Source organism: Athene noctua, chromosome 5, assembly GCF_965140245.1.
Source record: "Athene noctua chromosome 5, bAthNoc1.hap1.1, whole genome shotgun sequence".
Taxonomy (NCBI): Eukaryota; Metazoa; Chordata; class Aves; order Strigiformes; family Strigidae; genus Athene; species Athene noctua.
In genome coordinates, this window is record NC_134041.1 from 67,444,889 (window position 1) to 67,463,572 (window position 18,684).

The window sequence follows — 18,684 nt, forward strand, 5'->3', positions numbered from 1 at the left end:
ACAAACCAAACGGAAACATTAAAAAGCAGCCACTCAGTGTGTTGTTTAATTATTTTAGTGAACTTAATCCTGTTTGTTTAACTAGAAAGGGTGATTAACTGAAACTCTCTGTTCCAGACCCAGCAACCCTTGCGAGTTTAGATCTTGGTCTTTTTTTCAGATGGGTGCTTTTTCCTCAGGGGGGGTTGGGGCATTTCTGTCTGAATCCACGGCCTGAGGACAGGGTACAAACGCTGCCTGCGCCGCACGACGTCGGTGTGCACGGCTGTAGCACGCTTCTCGGCCGAGGCCGCGCTGCGGGTGGGTTGGGGAGCGATGCCGGGTGGGTTGGGGAGCGATGCCGGGCGGGTTGGGGAGCGATGCCGGGCGGGAGGAAGGCTCGGGGGCAGCCGCGCTGCCCGCGGGGATGTGCCCGCGCTGGGTGCCGGCGGCCGGGCTGCCCAGGAGGGACGTGGCCAGGCAGGGTGCCAGGCGGTGGCAGCCAGCCCGGCCCTGACATCACGGAAACTTGTGGCATCCTGCGCCTGCCGCGGAAAAAAACGGGTCTGTGGCGCTGGTCCCTCCCTCCGCTCCTCACAGCGGCTGTGGTGGCTCGGCCGCCATCTGCCCTGCCCGGCGAGGAGCCTGAGGGCTGCCCGCGGAGGAGAGCCGGCTCGGTGGCCGAGGGGGCGGCTGCGTGTGGGGGCTGTGGGTGCCGCGTCCTCGGGGAGCCGAGGCACGGCCAGCGGCTGTGCAGGGAAGGTTATTCAGGGCCTTTGTATTTTGCAGTGTAAGCTCCAAGTAAATCCCTCTGCCTTACTAGTTCATGTGTTGGTTCCCTTTTCTATAGTGTGCGCTAATGCATAAACATACTGGTAGTTGGAAACACACATTTGCCTTACTTTCAACCCTTCTTGCTGTTTTCTGTCACACACACACAAAAAAGAATAAAATTACCAACTTAAGCTAAAAATTTTCCATGTATGTGCTCCATCTGAGTTTTGGAGAGAATCTCCAGGAAATAATGCTTCCTCCTTCTGTAAATGAGACTTAGAAAAAGACTCCTTTCTGATTTTGAAAACAGACGTGTACCAGCGTGCCGGTAGTAAGCTTCGTTACAAAGCTCTGCTACCTGCAGGCTTCAGAGCAGGACTCCACAGTTCTGCTTTTGCCCCGTTTGAAGGGCTCTTTTGCCTATCCTTGGGGTAGAGGCGGGCACGGGCAGGCCGAGGAGCTGGCCCGGGGCTGCCAGCATGGGATGCAAAGCCTGAACAGCAATGGGGACGGTAAACAGGGGTGAGGAAGCCGGGTAGCTGGAGTGGGTATCTCAGAGCTGGGGGGAGCCCCCAGGTGAGGCTGCGGGTCTGGAGCACCCCGGGGGGGCCACCCCGCCAGGAGCTGTCTGCAGGCGTCCTTCCTGCAGGTACTCAGGGGACAGAGTTGTAGGGGAGGGTGTAGAGCTGCTTGCCTGGCTGATGATAAAATGTTCCTACACTGGTTTGTGAGGGTTTAAGGAAAACCCTGAAGGAATTACTTAGGATGACCCCGCAGTATCATTAACGGTGAAGAGCTGAAAATGCTGGTTGTGGAGTTACCTCTGCTATTGCAGACCTCATAAGTAACTGCAGCTCAGTTTATTCCTGTCCTTGGTTTGCTGCGTACCATTAAAGTACATTAAAATTTAAGCAGCAATTGCTAGATAATGACTTTCTCGTCTGCGCTCACACTGCGGTACCGTAACACGCCAGCGGTGATGTTCAGCTGTGGATGCTCAAGTGTGTGGTGAGGCTGTACCCAGTAACCCCTTCAGATAGGCTTTTCCTTCTTTAAACAAGGACTTTATGCCCCCCAAGCCCAGCTCTGACTCGCAGATGTGGGAACACACGCACACACGCTTCTCCCCGCTGTAGGGCAGATGCCGGGGTGTTTCCCTTAGGAAACAGGGCCTGGCAGCGGTGGTGCCCTTGGAGAGCGCCCGCGCGTCCTGCCCAGCCCCCTCCTGCTGGGGGCCAGGGCAGACCCCCCTCCTCTGCCTCCAGTGCCTCACTGATGGCTTCTCCACCAGCCAGGCAGGGGGTTCGCAGCCAGACCTCGACTACGGAGTCTTCCAACCACTTGGGTCGAGTCTATCAACTATTATCAGTTGGACTCCATGATCGTTAAAGGTCTTTTCCAACCAAAACAATTCTGTGATTCTGTCAGGTCGTTCACATAGAGAGACTGTGGATAACATAACTGTGCTAGAAGTTGGATTTGTCAGTGCATATCAAATGTAGAAATAGAAGGAGCAGGCTTTTCTGGACTACTGCTGCTTGACTATATGCTTGTGAAAATGTCTTTTTTTTCTTTTGCAGACTTGCAGAAATTGAGAATGCTTGGAATGCTTTAGGGACCACAGATGCTAAATTGACTTTTACATACTGCACAGTTTACAAGGAAACTAAAGTTCATATTTTGATATTTTGATTTTTTTTTTAAAAAATAATCCTGGATATGGGAGATCAAGGCCCACGGTCCCTTTCTGCCTTGCTTGGATCAGGGTCTAAACCCGATGCTGTCACCCCAGCACACGCGCTCCCCTCTGGGAGGGAGGCGCCTGGCCTGGGCAGAGCTGCCTGACGTGGGGCCGAGTCCCGTCCCCGCTCCCCTGGCAGCCCCGGGGTCCCTCAACCGCCCTGCCCTGCGCCCCCGCGGCAAGGGCACGCTCCCCACCCTCCCCTCACCTGCCCCTCTAGCAGTGGACTAGAGGAATGGAAAGAGCTTTACAGTTTTCACCAGTTTTATATTTGTACTTATTTGTGTTGGAGCATCTCGCTCATTACCCCTGTCCCCAGAAACAACTTCTAATTGTGGCTTCCTTTACACATTTTTGTGTATCCAGAAATTGAGAATAATGCTCAACTTTGTAAACACATTGTGCTACTGTAGAGACAAATTCAGTGTTTATATGATCTTGTACATATCTTTAACCTCTGGCAACTGTGAGTTTTCAACTCTGAAGTATCCATTACTCATTATTATGCACTGTTTGTTCTTTCTTAACAGTAGAAAACTAGCAAAAGGTAATGAAGCAGAGCCGATTTTCTACTAGTTGGAGGGTATTTATTATACAAGAGGATGTAACTAATACTCGGGTATGGTTTTGTGGTTTAACCTGCAAGGAATGCCATGAAGGCCTCTCACTGCTATTAAGCCAATGCTGTTTCCTCATTAAAAAATGGCACAAACTTTTTTATTTTAAAAAATACCTGCTGTGATTTCAAGTTCTCCAGGATTGTAAAGAAAAAACCCTGAGTGCTGAGTCTCAGTTCAGAGTCTGGCCATGTTTGCTGCTGCTGTAGCACAGTGAAGCTGGTCTCCAGTGTTTTCTCAAGGCAAGACTCCACAGTCAAGGCTCCATGTTACTAATCCTCATAAATGTGAGAGAACTTTTGCCTGGATCTTATTTGAAACCACCTCTTTTGCTTTTGTCTTACCAGTTTATTAGGTTTTTTAGCTGTGTGAGGGGGGGAGATCTTAATGAAGCAAACTGTTGTAGCAGTTAAAATGAGTAGCGCAACGTGCCAGCAGGTGTTTGCTGAGTTTGCAATAAGCGGTTACTGGATGTGTTGCTTTGGATATGTTTGCTTTACAAGATTAAATAGTTACAACTGTTTTCTAATGATGGTAATTTCATAGAGCTATCCAGGTAGATAAGATCAGGACTTGGTAGCCAAAACTGATTTGGAGCAATAAAGCACACGGAGAGCTGGGACTGGGTGTTGTTTAGGGACCACAAACGCTCTCTGTTATGAAGCTTGACTTCCCAGGCTGTGTTTGGTTAATATTTATCTCCAAGATAGTGAAGAAAATGAACCAACCGGTTAAACTTCATAAAGATGCTTGATTGTGAGTTCGTTGCTAATGGACTCTGGGATTGCAGGCTGCTGTCAGGTGGTCCCTTAGGGCAGTGCCTTAGAAGGGAGGGGACATAGGCATGGGGACGCCCGTTCCGTGGTGCCGTGGCTTCGTGGGCAGAGGCCCCGGGCAGGAGGCCGTGTGCCCCGGCCCCCGCTGCGGCCCCCTCGCCCGCAGCAGCCGTCCTGCCCTTCGGTGGGGTCGAACGCCTTTAACCACGGAGAAGTTCCTCTTGGACTTTGATTCCCATGGCTTAGTGCAGCTCTTATGTTTCTGTTTAACAGTTCTTGCTGAAAATCGAAGTTGACACTTAGACTTTTTGGAAATTGAAACCTCTCCCAAATGTTGGTAGTTGTAGCCAAAAACCACTTTTTGTACGCTCAAAACCACTTTAGATACATGTCCTGGTCAGTGTCATGTTTGGTGTTGGAGAAGATACTTAAGAAAAACTTTCTCAGCAAAGCTTTCTCTTAATTGTTGATACATTAATACTAATTGATTTTATAGATTTAAGTTTTCAGAGTTATATCAAAGGAAAAGTATGTGCATGTCCCCATTGGGTATAATTTCTTGGCTTCCAGGTATTTTTTTTAGCCATCTGTTCTGCAGTCTGCTTATTTTTTATTTTTCTTTTAGCTGAACTTTCCATTGGGTCCTGCTCTTGCTCATTCTCAGTCCCTACTGCTGATGGCCTGTTTTTAAAGCAAGATTGCTACATATCACCCTTAGTCTGAAACTGGCGTTCATGAGCTAAGTAAAGCGCACAAAGAACCACAAACATGTCTGTGGGAGGGAGTATTTACTTTTTTCCTTTATATAGTAACACTTGTCAGTAGTTTACCTCAAAATGCTTCACCAAGCAGGTCGGTGTCAAGATTTGTTTCAATGATGGGGAAGCTGAGGTACAGAAGAGGAAGTGACTTGTCTGAAATCACTCGGAAACCAGCGGCCGTTACCTCCTTTTTGCACATCTAACCCAGCTTAGATTAGAAATGCTGTCATTTACTGGCTTTACCCTCTGACCCCCGAGTAGCAGCATGCCAGCAGTATTCCCGCTGGCTTTGGCGTTCACCAGCCAGTGCCAGGCTGCCCCGTGGCCCAGCCGGGGTGAGAGGTGCCCGCCCCAGGCCCTGGGCAGCGAGTGGTGCCCCAGGGGTGTCCTCGCAGGAGCCCGGTGCTCGCAGGAGCCGGCGAGCAGAGGTTGGCGTGGCAGCCGCGCGGCCGTCCCTCTGCTGTGCTGCCCCGAGCTGGGCGGCGGGTGGAGACAGGGGAGGGATTGCTGTTTGCCTTCTGCTCCATGGAAAGATGCTGCATTTCAGACATTGCTAATCTTTATTTCATTGCCTTTGAGCTTGGTTTTCTAACGAGATTATTTGTGTGGTCAGGAATGAGGAATTTTTCACCGTGTCATCAGATCAAATGACAATTTACACTGGTTTAAAAGAAGCCTTTTTAAAGGCCTTTCTACAGTAATATTAGTTGCTATTGATTTACATAATTAAAAGCATGACTGCAAAGCTTTATTGTGTCTATCCCTTTTCAGAGTTGCAGGGTACCAGTAGCCAAAGAATGAGTACAAAAGGAGAGCTATCCCTGTTATTTTTTCAGTCATTCTTCGCTGCGCTGTGTTGAAGTTGAAACTCTTTTCAGTAATTGTGCCCATCTCCTGCACATCTCCCACTGCCACCCGTCCCCAGGGCAAGAATGAGGGAGGAGGCCGTGCCCCCCGCCTGGTAGAGAGCCCCAACCTGCCGGCACCAGAGCCTGCAGAGAGAGGAATTAATTTATTATTCTGCTCCAAGCAGCTCGTGGAAACCAGGCCGTTCTTCCTCTGAATGGCCACACGGACAACGTGGCCTTTGTGCTGGCTGGGACTGCCAAGTGCCACCAAGTCAAAAATAACAGTGAATCGTATTTCAGATTTTTAACATGTTACTGCCCCTGTGTGCTTGCACCAGTGTGGACTCGAGTATTTCAGACTGTCGCCCTTTTAAAAAATGTAAATAGTTCTGTAGCTTGTGTCCGTTTATTCACAAGATAACAAGACATGAAATACCAAGTCTCTACAACTTGTATCAACACCGAGACATTTTAGATGCGTTGTTTGGAATGCTGAATATAGTTAATGCAGAGAAAATTTATGAGGACAAAATAACATTGAATGTGTGTTTAAAGCAGCAGCAAATTTATAAATACTGTATATTTGGTGCATGACCAGAAAAGCATGCGTTCTAGGTTCTTTAGTACGATAATTGCATCCTAGTGCTGAGTATTTGGTATTTAAGATACTTCCATTACACAAGACTAACACTTGAAATCGCGTGATGGATTTACATGCCTCCTGTCTTAGATACATGTGTATATATCATAGTGTGTGTGTTCCTTAAACACTTCTGTAAATAAGATACTCCATAAATAAAAATATCAAATGTGATAGCCAATCAGCGTTCTGTCACGAGCTAATTTGAAATATTTGGTAAAAGTGGAAAAAAAAAAAACTGAAGAAATTAATTCAGGTGTTTGAACTCTTCCAGCTCCCAGACAAGGAGATGTTTTGGTCATGTTAATGGTGTTAGGCCCTCTTTGAGGTGAGTTGGAAGAGGTTATATATTTGCTTTAAATGCCTAGGAACTAATTCATAATTTTAGCTTACCTTTTCTTTCTTTAAACTCTTTGAGGTAATTATTATGTATTAAGAGTCTCATATGTATTATTATGTATTAAGAGTCCATATCAAATGATGCTCCCCTTATTACTGTTCTGCCAGTAACTTCTCAGGTAACAGCTGCTTCAGAATAACACATCAGAAATAACACATCTGGGTTTGTGTCATTTACCTTGTGTGGTAATAGCTGTCAACACAACTTTGTTAACATTTGTTTTTCTGTTTGTTTCAGGTTGTACATGCACACAAGCCCCACTTCATGGCTTTACACTGTCAAGAATTTGGAGGAAAAAACTATGAAGCTTCCATGTCTCACGTGGACAAGTTTGTCAAGTAAGTGTGGTGGGCCGGCCCTGGCCGGAGGCCGGGTGCCCCCAGAGCTGCTCCATCCCTCCCCCCCCCAGCTGGGCAGGGGGGGAGATGCAGGGAAAGGCTCGTGGGTGGCGATAAGGGCAGGAGATCACCCGCGATGACCGGCATGGGCAAAACAGGCTCCACTTGGGGAAATTAGTTGAATTTATCCATCAAATCAGAGTCGGGTGATGAGAAATGCACCCAAATCTTACTAACGCCTTCCCCCCCCCCCCCCGTTCTTCCCGGGCTCAGCTTTGCTCCCCATTCCTCTCCCTCCTCCCCGCCCAGGGCGCAGGGGCAGGGATGGGGGTTGCGGTCAGTTCATCACCCCTCGTCTCTGCTGCTCCTTCCTCCTCGGGGGGAGACTCCTCACACTCCTCCCCTGCCCCAGCGCGGGCTCCCCGCGGGGTCCCGGGCTCCTTCGGGCACATCCCCTGCTCCGGCGTGGGGTGCCCCCGGGCTGGGGGTGGATCCTGCTCCCCCGGTGCCCTCCCTGGGCGCAGGGCACAGCTGCCTCCCCAGGGGCTGCCCCAGGGGCTGCGGGGAACCTGCTCTGACACCTGCAGCACCTCCTCCCCCTCCTTCACCGGCCCTGTGTCTGGGGGCTGTTCTCTCACCTCTTCTCACTCCTCTCTTCGGCTGCCGTTGCTGTTGTGGGCCCCTTTCCCCTTCCTAAATACGGGTCCCAGAGGTGCTGCCGCCGTCCCCGATGGGCTCGGCCTTGGCCAGCAGCAGGTCGGGCTGGGAGCCGCCGGCCCTGGCTGTCGGACACGGGGCAGCTTCTGGCAGCCCCTCCCAGGAGCCCCCCTGTAGCCCCCACTACCAAAACCTTGCCACACAAACCCCATACAGTAAGTAACTGGGGAGGTGGAACATCTATCTGACGTGGTAGGTAATTCTTAGCAGAAGTCATTAGATGTGTAAAGCCTGTAAGCTTTGAAATATAAAGTATATGAGCTTTTTCAGCTTCAGCATGTCATGTGACCTTGAAGAAGGAAGTGACCAGGCAAATGTTTATGCTTTCTATTTTTTGAGAAATCAGGAAAAGTAACAAAAGGCTCCTCTGGCCGTGTCCTGGCAGGGAGCAGGTGCCGCCCTTTGGTATCATCTCCGAGGTGAAGTCTGTTCCGAGCAGCTGGGCAGAGCCGCGTTGCGGCAGCTGCGGCTGTGGGTCGGGGGAGCGGGGGGAGACTTGCCGCGACGCTTTGTTCGGGGGATCCCGCAGGGCGCTCAGCCCCCCGGGACCGGCCTGTGCCTGCCGGGGGCCGCGGGGCGGGCGGGGCCCTGCGGCGCCGCTGCCCTCCTCCGTTCTCGGCGGCGGCCGCTGCTGCCGCTCCGCGAGGGGCTTCCGTGTGGATCTCGTCTAGAAAAGCCCCGTGCGGAGAGGCCGTTTGCCACACCGCGGGCCCCGGCCCCGGCCCCTCTCCCCGGCCGGGGGGGAACCGGCCCGAGGGGCGGCCCCGCCCCGCCGCGGTCCTGCAGCGCCCCCTGCTGGCGGCGCGGGCCGCGCCCCGAGGGCCGCCGCCCCGGAGCAGCCGCGGGGCCGGGGCCGGGGCCGCGGAGGCCGCCCGGTGCCCCGGGCCGGTCCCCGCCAGCGAGCGCGGCCGGAGCGTGAGGCCCCGCGGGGCGCAGCCCCCCGGCCCGGCCCGGAGCCGCCGTCCCCGCCGAGGCGAGAGCCCCGCTCCCCTGCGACGGGCCGGCTGTGCCCGCCGGCACGGTAACCCCGTCCGGGAAAGTAAAGGGCTGAAGCTGAGACCACAGGGCCCTTTGCAGGAACCACCCAATTTCGTGAAATTTTGTGGCCTTCAGAGTCTTGAGTTCTTCACAGCCGTGTCCAAACGGCGCTCGGGAATTTCATGGTTGGTGTGGGAAGTGCGGGTGGTGTGGGCAACGCAGGAGACTTTAGTCCCCGAAATTCACACCAAAACGTGATGGAGGCCTTTGGGTGGCACTGGGGGAGTTACGCAGCGGGGAACGATGCTAAAGCAACACGGTACCTTTGCACCACCCTTCATATTTTTAATCTCTTCTTTCTCTTGCAGAGAATTGTTATCGAGTGATGCAATGAAAGACTACAACAGAGCTCGAGTTTACCTGGATGAGAACTATAAATCACAGGAACATTTTACGGTAAACTTCTTTTTTTCACAAGTTCAGTTCAGCAAATGGCAAATTTCTTCCATTAAACTGTGTGTGGGTTTTTGATTGCTGTGGGGATGTCAGTCGTTCCCACCATGATGAAGATCACCTATTTAGAGCATTTATTTTGTAGGACATGTGCTGGTTTCACAGAAGTGCATCCATTTAAAAATCAGTAGAATATCAGAACACACAGAAAGTCTTTTCTCTTGTCTAAGTTTTTTTTTTCCTCTAACAATTAACCTTCCTGTATCAGAACTGCCTTCCCTTCAAGGACACATGTTACTGTCTGACAGGCCGAGGCAGTGGCAGCTCTGGAGTGTGATTAGCTGACGACAGGGCTTGGCAAGTGTTTAAGACTTGTGTTACGAATCCCTCGAGCTGATTCAGACTCACTCACCTGTGGGATTGTGAGAAGAGCCAGAGCACAAGTTTCCACTAGTACGTGAGTGATCTGTAGGTAGATGTAAAAGCACGTGTGCGGCGTTGCCTTTACACAGAGCAGAAGTGATTGTGCGGCTCTTGCTGGGGCTGTGCAGCGTGTGAACAGGTCTGCTGTGTGTTTAGGCAATGGCTGCTAGATTGCAGGAGAAAGAACAGTCCTTTAGAGGTGAGTCGGCGACACCTCACCTCTCTCCAGGAGAGCAGCTGCCTCTTCCCTCCAGACACTGCTCGGTGGCTCCTGGTGCCTCATCTCCCCCCGCATGAGCGGGTGCTGCCCGGCAGCACTGACCAGGACACACAGTTCAAACCAGGGGAAACCACCTCCCCAGCACACACATGCATCCCAGCTGGGTGCCATAGAACCTAGGAGAATAAGAACCTGGAAAGGTTTTTATTTATTTATTCAGTTTTTAAGGACTCAGCATAGGAGTACAGGTAACGTGGAACTGGAGGAGAGAGATCAGGATTTTTTTTCTCTTTCTCATCAAAGAGGAGAAAAACAAAATGATCAGCTTTACTGAGCCTCAGTGGGACAAGTCTTGCATCAGGAATGTTAAAGCTGTATGCTGAAGGCGTTCAGAAAGCCCTGGTAGCCTAAGTGGTGGTGGGACAGATCTGTGTGTTTTAGAGTGGCTCACAGCTCAGAACTGTGCCCAGGTAAGCCCGCTCGCTGGCAAAGAGCCTGCGGGGTCCCGCCGCAGGGCTGCAGGGGGCCTGCAGCCAGGAGCCTCAGCCAGCACCTCCTCATGCTGTGAGAAGAGCTACTAGGGGCTCTGCGTGACCTCAGCTGCCTTCGGCAGAGGGTCAGACCAGACAATCTCCAGGGGTCCCTCTGACCTAGACTCTTCTGTGATTATGGGAAAAAGGGGTAATCATCTGTGATCTTTGTTTGGGAAACACAGGATAGAAGAGTAACGTAACCTATAACAAAATACTGATAACTTGGTTTTTTTTAAGATGGTCAAAATACTTTAAAGTATTGAAGTTATTTAGCATGAGATACATTTATTCTTGATGCCGCTGTGGTGGATAAAAAGGCTTTTAAAGAGGTTGACAGCAATCCTAGATGTAGAGCACGTGCTGTTTGTGTCTCTGAAGAACTCTGTATTTTCCAAAGTTCCTAGTTTCTTGTTTCACGTACTAGCATTACTTTCTAGGCACTGTGTTTTCTTGCAGTGTTCCCCAACCACCTTTATAATTCTCCCTTTCCTGTCATAAATACTACTTTGCATATCTCTTTCTTGTCATCCCGTATCTGCTAAAGCTAGGCCTTCCTGGAAAAAGAAATTCTGTTGACATACTCTGTCAATAAAGGAAAAAAAAAGACTTGCTTGTATCAGTATTATTTTCCATGGAAAATGGTCTAAGCAAACACGCGTGTTTATGATTTGATTAAATTCCTCTCTGTTGAACTCGTAACCGTAAAGACACGGAACAGGTTGGTAAAGGTCTGACGCAGCCCCTCGTGAGGGGCTGTTTGTAAATAAGGCTCCAGGGCCCGGCAGGGCGCTGTGGCGCGGCCGGGAGCGGCTCCCTCCGCCGCAGCAGGAGGTGACCGCGGGAGGGAAGGCGCTTCCCACGATCTCTTCGGGGGAGGCTCGGCTGTAACCCGGCAGTGAGGGCAAAAGCACCTGCGTGTTGGCAGGGTGTCTCCAGCAGAGAGGGGACTCCCTGTCTGTGTGGAGCCGTTCTGGAGAGCATTTAGAGGTTGTGCGGCACGAACTAGAAACGAGCTCCCCTTGCAGTGCTGCAGCTCGGGAAGGACAGCGATCCTTCAAAGTGTCGCTGGTGGGGACGGAGTGTAAGACAGATGGTGGTTTTGCCTCCGTATACAGACACAGCGAAGGCAGCATGGGTGTTCTGGCATCCAGTTCTTGAATCAGAATTTTTAAAAGTGTGATGAAAAGATGGAGCTGACTCATGAAATGATGTTTCTGGCTTTTTTTCTGTCTGTCATTCTTTCCAGCCTGAAAGAACCTTTTAGAGCTGGGTCAGTTCAGTGTGGAAAAGGGGAAAAAACAAAAGATGAGCAATGATTTGATTACTCTTTATATTGCTACCATCAGGAGAAAATGCTGTGTACTAGAGGAATATTTTATACCTTCCTGGTTACAGTAGTTGTGGCTTAGAACCAAAGCCAGAAATCCTAGAAAGGATAGAAGAGGCACCTTCATTATTCAGTTTAACCTCTTGACTTCTTATAGTCTCCTTTTTGGCTCTCAGTGCTGACAGTCCTCATGCATAGTTCCTGATAGTACTGTCATGAATCAGATTCACAGAAATGTGTTTTACACGTGTGATTTGAACTGTCAGCTCTTCAGCTTAGTCTTTGTGTGCATAGCACTTATGCACTGGACGATTATCTGAACGGGGATTTCACCACTGTGGTGTGTCCATTTAGGGTAAAGTTTTAGTCTTATCTCCAGCGTGGTTTGGCTCGGACGATGCTATGCATCTCCCCGTTTCCTCATTAGTTCTGTTTGATTGCAAAGGCCTTTAGCTTCTGTGGGGTTTTTTCCATCCCTTCTAAGGCGCAGAATGGGCAGCAGATGGTGGCCTTGTAGTTACTGTATTATTACCTCTCCATCTTTGAAGTACAAACATTTATCACATATATTGTTGTATAATGCTATTTTCTTTACAAATGGAGAAGCCCAAGTCATTGCCGTTTGGCTAACCTTTACCCCTGCTGTCTCATGTCTCCTTCCCTAGCAGTTTTGGCATCACTCCTGTAAGGCTTTCCTTGGCTTGGCTCCCACAAAGCTCAATCAGACTCTGCTGCCCGTAGTTACTCCGCTTGGCTGCGAGAGGACTGTGGGTGAGGTGTGAGAGCACATCTGCAGCAGCCTGCCCTCCAGCACGCAGCCTCCCTCCCAGCTCCCCGCAACCTGGGGTGCACGTGTCACAGGAGTGCTGAGAAGCAGACAGACAGTGTCATAACGAGGTGTGCCTGGTGACTTGGTTTTGAAAGCTCTCATAATTCATTGCGGATTAAGGATCAGAATGGTTCATTTTGTGTCATCCCAGACACAAAGTTTAAGAGCAGGCACTTGTCATTTGTGGTCACGTGTACCAAATCCAGTGTAAAACAGACTGGGATGTGTGGGGAGAGGGGGGAGGTGTCGCAGCAAAGGGAGAAAAGCGTGGTTCTGCTGGTTGGTTCAGTTGTGCCCTAGGCCCAGGATGAAGCGCTGTGGGCACCTGCCCCCTCACGGCCTGGTGAAGGAGACGCCCCCGGACGAAGCCCCGCGCCGGGGCGAGCAGCGCCCGTCGGGCCCGGGGGAGCGTGGCAGGGCCCGGGGGAGGGCAGCTCGCCCTCTGAGGGGCAGAGGCACCTCTGGGCAGCGACTCCCGACCTCGGCTCGCACAAGGCCAAGCGTTAAAGAGCAGCAGAGGCTTCACAGGGACCTGGGGCAGTGCACATGCACACGGGTGAAGCAGTTCGTGTCACGCTGCAGAGATGCAGTTTTATAAAATTGAAAAACGATCCGAGGATTAATCTCTTGGCAGAAAGCTGGTACATTAGAGCTGATGCTTATCAGCTCCCAGCAGTTATGAATGGGGTTTGTGGGTGACAGCCTTCGCAAGTGTAATGATGGCTTCCCAGAACTTTCAGATTAACTAAACAGGCGGTTCTGATGCTGTTCCAGTTGTGACTGGAAACACTGATAGCAAAACCAGTGTGGGCAAACTGACTCATGTGCTTCAGATACTCAAATAGCCTGAGCCTGTGTTTTAAAATTCAGCCTCTTGTAAATCTCCGTTTAAAACCATGATACCTTTATTGTCATACAAAGTGTAATCTAGACAGTAGATACTAGTTTCTGTTAGAGAATGTATTACTAGTGAAGAGAGAAGACAGATCTAAGAAGACTGAAATAGGTAAAAGTCTGAGAAGCTGAGAAATTCAGTACACTTGTTTTATTTATTTGTGAGTATACCCAGTGGACTTCACTCTTAAAAAAAGCAGGTATTTGCAGCTGTATTGATTTTTCCCAACATCCTGGCAGTTACATTCTCTGTTAATTTTACTGTACTTGTTTTATTTCATGTAAAGGGTAAATGATAAATTGTGATGCTTTTCTGTGTGAAGAGTTACTCAAAAGTAGTTGGGTTTGATGAACTTTCACTTGTCGATACTTCTCAAATAGCTTAAGTTAGTTGTGAGTAAGGGGCTTTTATTCTGGAATAAGAGCATTCGTACTGAAGCTAAATAGCAGCCAGAAACGATGCTTTCATCAAATCCTCAATTATTTTTATACGAAAACATGTCAGTATAATCAGTGACATTTATAATTGTAGTTAGATCAAAGCTAGTTTTGTTTGGTGACCTGTATTTATTGATTTCTGGAATATTCAATTAAGATTTTATATTGCTTAACAAATACTCTTTTTTTTTTTTCATTGTTAAAAGAAGGCAGAAGAAACATCTGCATAGCTTAAAGCATACTTGCTGTGTTGAATGTAGGTGGAGAGAGAATCTTGATTGCAGTAAGTCAGATCCTGAGGACTCCTGGCAAAGCAGATCTCTGAGAGCAAGCTCACGCCTCCAGGGCTCGGGGAGGTGTACGGAGCTGGGTGGTCGTTACAGCACTTGCTGGTTTGCAGAAGCATCTGCATGGTGGGGTAGGTGCTTCACTTCTCAGTATAGATTTATTTCTGAAAAATAAAGAGAATCCTCAAGGGCCCATCTGCTTGCTCAGCCCGGCAGATAACCTTGTGATGAGGAGATGCTGCTGGGCCGTGTCGGGCAGCGCAGCTGATGTGCCAGAGCTGGACTTGCTCCTCCTAGTAAGGATGGATTGCACTGCAGTTAGCTCGTCATGTAGCTGATCCATTTTCAAATTAAAAAACAAAAAAGAAAGATACTTTTTGAAATAGCATTGCTGACATTAGGAAGATGTGTTTAAACAACACCGGCGCCATAAGCTGCAAATGCTATTTTATGTGCTAATACAAATAAATTGGGAGGGGAGAGGATGCTGCACTCGCGTGGCTGCTGCCTTCTGAAGTCCAAGTTTGGTGAGATAATTACTGAAATGAAACTTCCCTTAAAGAACCACCCAGGAGATGGACAAAGGTGGGTTACTGATGGAGAACACAGCAGATAACAGCCCCTTCTTCTCGCCCTGCCCGGCCCGCGGGTGGGTCACCGATGCTGGGATGCTTGTGCTGCTCAAGAGCACAAAGGCCTGGGTCAGCGCGGAGCGCCCGCGGGCCTGCTGACAAGCGGCTCTCTAGAAAACGCTCGGGGGCTGCCACTGCACCCCCTCTTCAACGGGCCCCAGATCCTCGGTGTGGGGTAGGGGAGCTGCACGTCGCGGGGGCTGCCTGCCCGGCCCCCCCTCCCAGTGCCGGCGGGCGGGGGCGCGGGCGGTGGGGCTGCGCAGCGCCCAGTGCTGCCCGCGGCGGGCGGCACCCCCGGCGGGAGCGGCAGCGGCAGGGGAGGGCAGCCTCTGTGGAACACGGCGAAACGCTCCGGTCCTGCGGTAGCGCAGACCTTTGCTCTTGGGTCAGGTAAAGGAAGGAGTACATGCGTTTCCATAATGCGTGGAAAAGGGTTATGCTGCTGCTGCTCCCCGATTGTTTCTCCTTCTCCTTGACTCCATGCGCTCTGTACCGGCAGTTTTTTAGATGTAAAATGGCTCTTCAGCTAAGCTGGATAAAGCACTGGGTGGCCTACAGTAGCATCTAGGAGAGACCTTTGCTTGTCGTTATCCTTAATAATAATGACCTGAGCTGCTGAGACGGGGAGGGCCCCCGTGGTGAGCAGTGGCCCTCAAAATGCACACGGACAACGCTTTATTCAAGTGTGTTATTTTACCTTAAAATTATATCTGCTCATTACCGAGAGAAGAGTAAAGTTAATTTTTGTTAGATTAATGATATTTGAGTAATATTTTTGGTTGAGCTGAGTTCGAATAATTGGCCATTAATTGAAAAAGGAAATTGAATTGAATTTATCTTGTACATAAATCCTGTCATAGTTATTAATGGATCTTAGAAAATATCGGCCTGTTCCCAGAAATGAATGGTGTATGCTGATTCTTCTGAGCTTATTAGCTGTGGCAATTTAGAGTTTTGTTAAATAAAAAAGATGATTTAGGAAGAGAGACATAATTGAATTGAATATTGGGGGAATTCACATGCCTGATTAGTTCTCAGCCCATTTCTCCATTAACAATTTTAAGGAATTTTCAGGTTTTGCAGAAAGGCAGATTTTCCCCAGGAGGTGGAGCTGAAGCACCACTCTGCATTGCTGGGGCTGCCTGGCCCCGCTGTCCCCCCTCTGTGGGGGAGCCCGCTGTCCCCTGTGCCCCACATCTGTCCTGCCCCGTGCCCCGGCTGTGGCGCAGCACCGTGCTGGGCAGGCTGAGAACGGGGCTTCTGGCACCGCCGGGGTGTGGGTAATGGGCTTAAATTTGTAGCTCTGCCTCAGCGTGGCCTCTGCCCAGCAGCAGAGTCCAGAGTGCAGGTTTTTTTGCCAGGCTTATCCTTTACTGTACTCTTGGCTTGAATTTTCGTCTGCTAATTACATGAGCCTGTTTCCACCTTCTCCTTTCTTCCCTCCTCTCCTTCCCATGGAATTTTATTTTGTGTTTGAGTTTGACTTTATAATGATATCTTTGAAAAATATGTCAAGCTCGTCAAATCTTATAGTGTAAGTTCTTTGGGTTTTTTTTCTTGGTGCTCAGGCTGGTGGGCTGCGGTGGCCGCCCAGGGAGGCCCTGCCGTGGAACGGGAGGCAGGCGGCGGGCAGCGAGCCCCTCAGCAGTGGAGCACTCGGTTTGGTGTGGGTGCTTGATGCTTGGATACTTGCTTTTTACTTTCTGCTAATTCCACTTCGTAGGTGGGACTAGGAGGAATAAAACCATTTGAAAGCTGTGTTAGTCTTCCCCATAAACTCCCCTAAAATGCCAGAAGCAAATCTATAACCATGCACAGAAGTGCCTTCTGGTGAGTTGCATGTGGTAGAAAATGTGAAACAAAAAAAAAAGGATTTAAGCTCTGTAGGGAAATACAGTGATGCAAAGCCAGAGGGAGCCTCGTGGTGGCAATGTCTTTCAGCGATTAGGTTTGTTCCCGCGCTTGGTGGAGCACCCGGAGAGACTCCCTTGCTCCTGCACCCTTTCCAGCAGAGCCTCCTTCCTCATCTTGTTCATCACAATACCGAATCGCTTTCCATTGCAGCCTCCTGGTTTTTGAGGGTTTTTGATGAAGTACGTGGTTGGGAACTTTTGGAAACCTGTATCAAAAGTTTGACCTCTTCATTAGCTTTTATCTTTTTTTAATTGAAAAAAATGAGTTCATGAAGTTGAGCTGATGAATGTAGAAGTTAATCCCACTGCTTCTGACAAAGTCATGAAAAAAAATGGTTGTGTGAGTATTGTCATTCTGTGACATGGACATGTATTTACAACCACCTGAAATGAAATCTCCCACTTAATTTCTTAGGGAACTAAGTCGGCTGTCAGGTAATCGCTTCCAATCTCTTCTGGATGGGAAATGGGATCTGAAAGGTGTTGCCACAGCAGTACCTTTCTCTGGTTTTGACTTGTCTTTTTTTCTATGCATTTTTGAAACAAATCCATAAGACATCTGTAGTTTTTCTTGCTGTGAGGAAATTCATGGCTTATCTTCCACCTGTTTTCTGACACTTCTATATAATTGGAAGAGGAGAAATAATTACAAAAGGGAGAAATTTCACAGATCAGTAGCCCAGTAATGCAGTCTTGGGTCAGTTGCTGTTGTTTACAAATGTGCTAGTGCTCAGGAAATTGGTGGTATAGCAGCTTCTTTATATGTTGAATCATAATACTGTTTGTATTAGCTGTGGATGTACAGTTTATATGAAATTGCATTTTCTATGGGCTGTGGATTTTACATTCACAATTTCATACTACAGCCATGCAACAGACTACGTGTTTAGAAAGACCATGATATTATTTGTCAAGAATGATTATAACCGATTTTTATAGAGACGCTGTGTCTAAAAATCAGCTGAAATATCTGAAATTAAATTGTAGACGACAGTATCTGAACACAAGGGGAAATTAACTATTTCTAAGCTTTTGAAAATTACAAGGGTTTTCTAATTGCTGTTGGGAAAGTGGGGCTAAAATGAACTCTTTTCCCTGTTAATCTATAGCTGTCGTGTATGGAAGGCATGCTGCGGCTGTTGGTTGCTTGGGCAGGTATCCCCAAGGCGCGTGACTCGCCCGCGCTGGCGGCGCCAGCCTCGTGTGGGTGTTTCGGTTGGGAATTTCCCGGGAGCTGAGGCCGTTTCAAGTGAACGGGGCCTGGCGGCTCCGCCGCTGCCCGCCCTCAGCTCTGTGGCGGTGCCTCCGCCAGAAGGGCCCGGCGAGGAGGAACAGCCGTGGCCACTGTGGGGGAGGCCGGGGCGAGGCGATGGAGGACTGCGGCCACCCCTGCTCTTTGGCCGGGGAGGTCCTTCTCCCGGAGGAGCCCGGGCGCCTTTCGGTCCCGGTGCCGGTGCCCAGCCCTGCCCTCGGCGCAGGGGGACCTGGGGCTGGCGTCCCGCGGGCTGGCGTCCCGGTGCAGAGGCAGGGCCCTGCAGAGCGGCACCTCCCTGGGCTGGAGGGAGGTGGCAGGCTTTGGGGGCAGTGAAGGAGAGGATAGCAGAGATGATGTTAAACCTAGAACACCTCAATCGGACCTTTCCCCTGCGCCCCCCGCGCCCTCCCTGGCTTTTCAGGAGTTTTCACGGTTGAGGGCGGTTGGGATTTTGTTTGCCTCTCAGTTGTGTGGGGGTCGCGGGCTGCGCTCTGCTCCCCGCGGCGCAGCTGCCGCCTGCCGTGGCGCTGGGTGTTTTCTGAGCGGGCGGGAGTGGAACCAACGATGGAGAACTGCTCCCGTTTCAGAGTAGGAGTGTGCTGTGATCTTGTTTAGTTTGGCCTTGTTGCATATTTAATTATTGTGTGTTCTTAAAGCAATTTGTCCAAACATTTATGGAAAGAATTACTGGTTGGCTCAACACATACCTCAAAAGAGTAAACCTTCTCAATCATGTTCCATTTATTGGACAGCTCTGGTTTTGACGGTTCAGTGATACTGTAGAGATATTCCTGAGGCTCTGACTCTGAGTCATTTGCAGCTTAGTGTTTGCTGGCTGCTTTTTGCATGACAGTCTTCAAGTTTTATTTAGCTTTTTTGGTGTTTTTTTTTTATAGTACATAATGCTTGGA

At 49.7% G+C, this 18,684-nt stretch overlaps 1 protein-coding gene across 3 annotated transcripts in view; it reads left to right on the plus strand.

The window, feature by feature from the left end:
• INPP5A (inositol polyphosphate-5-phosphatase A) overlaps positions 1-18,684 on the plus strand; it is a 245,053-nt gene that overhangs the window by 67,939 nt on the left and 158,430 nt on the right. For all 3 annotated transcript variants that reach the window (XM_074908024.1, XM_074908023.1, XM_074908025.1), the window contains exons 3-4: positions 6,774-6,874; positions 8,938-9,025. In XM_074908024.1, the coding sequence (XP_074764125.1) occupies positions 6,774-6,874; positions 8,938-9,025 (189 nt within the window). The remainder of the gene's footprint in view (positions 1-6,773; positions 6,875-8,937; positions 9,026-18,684) is intronic.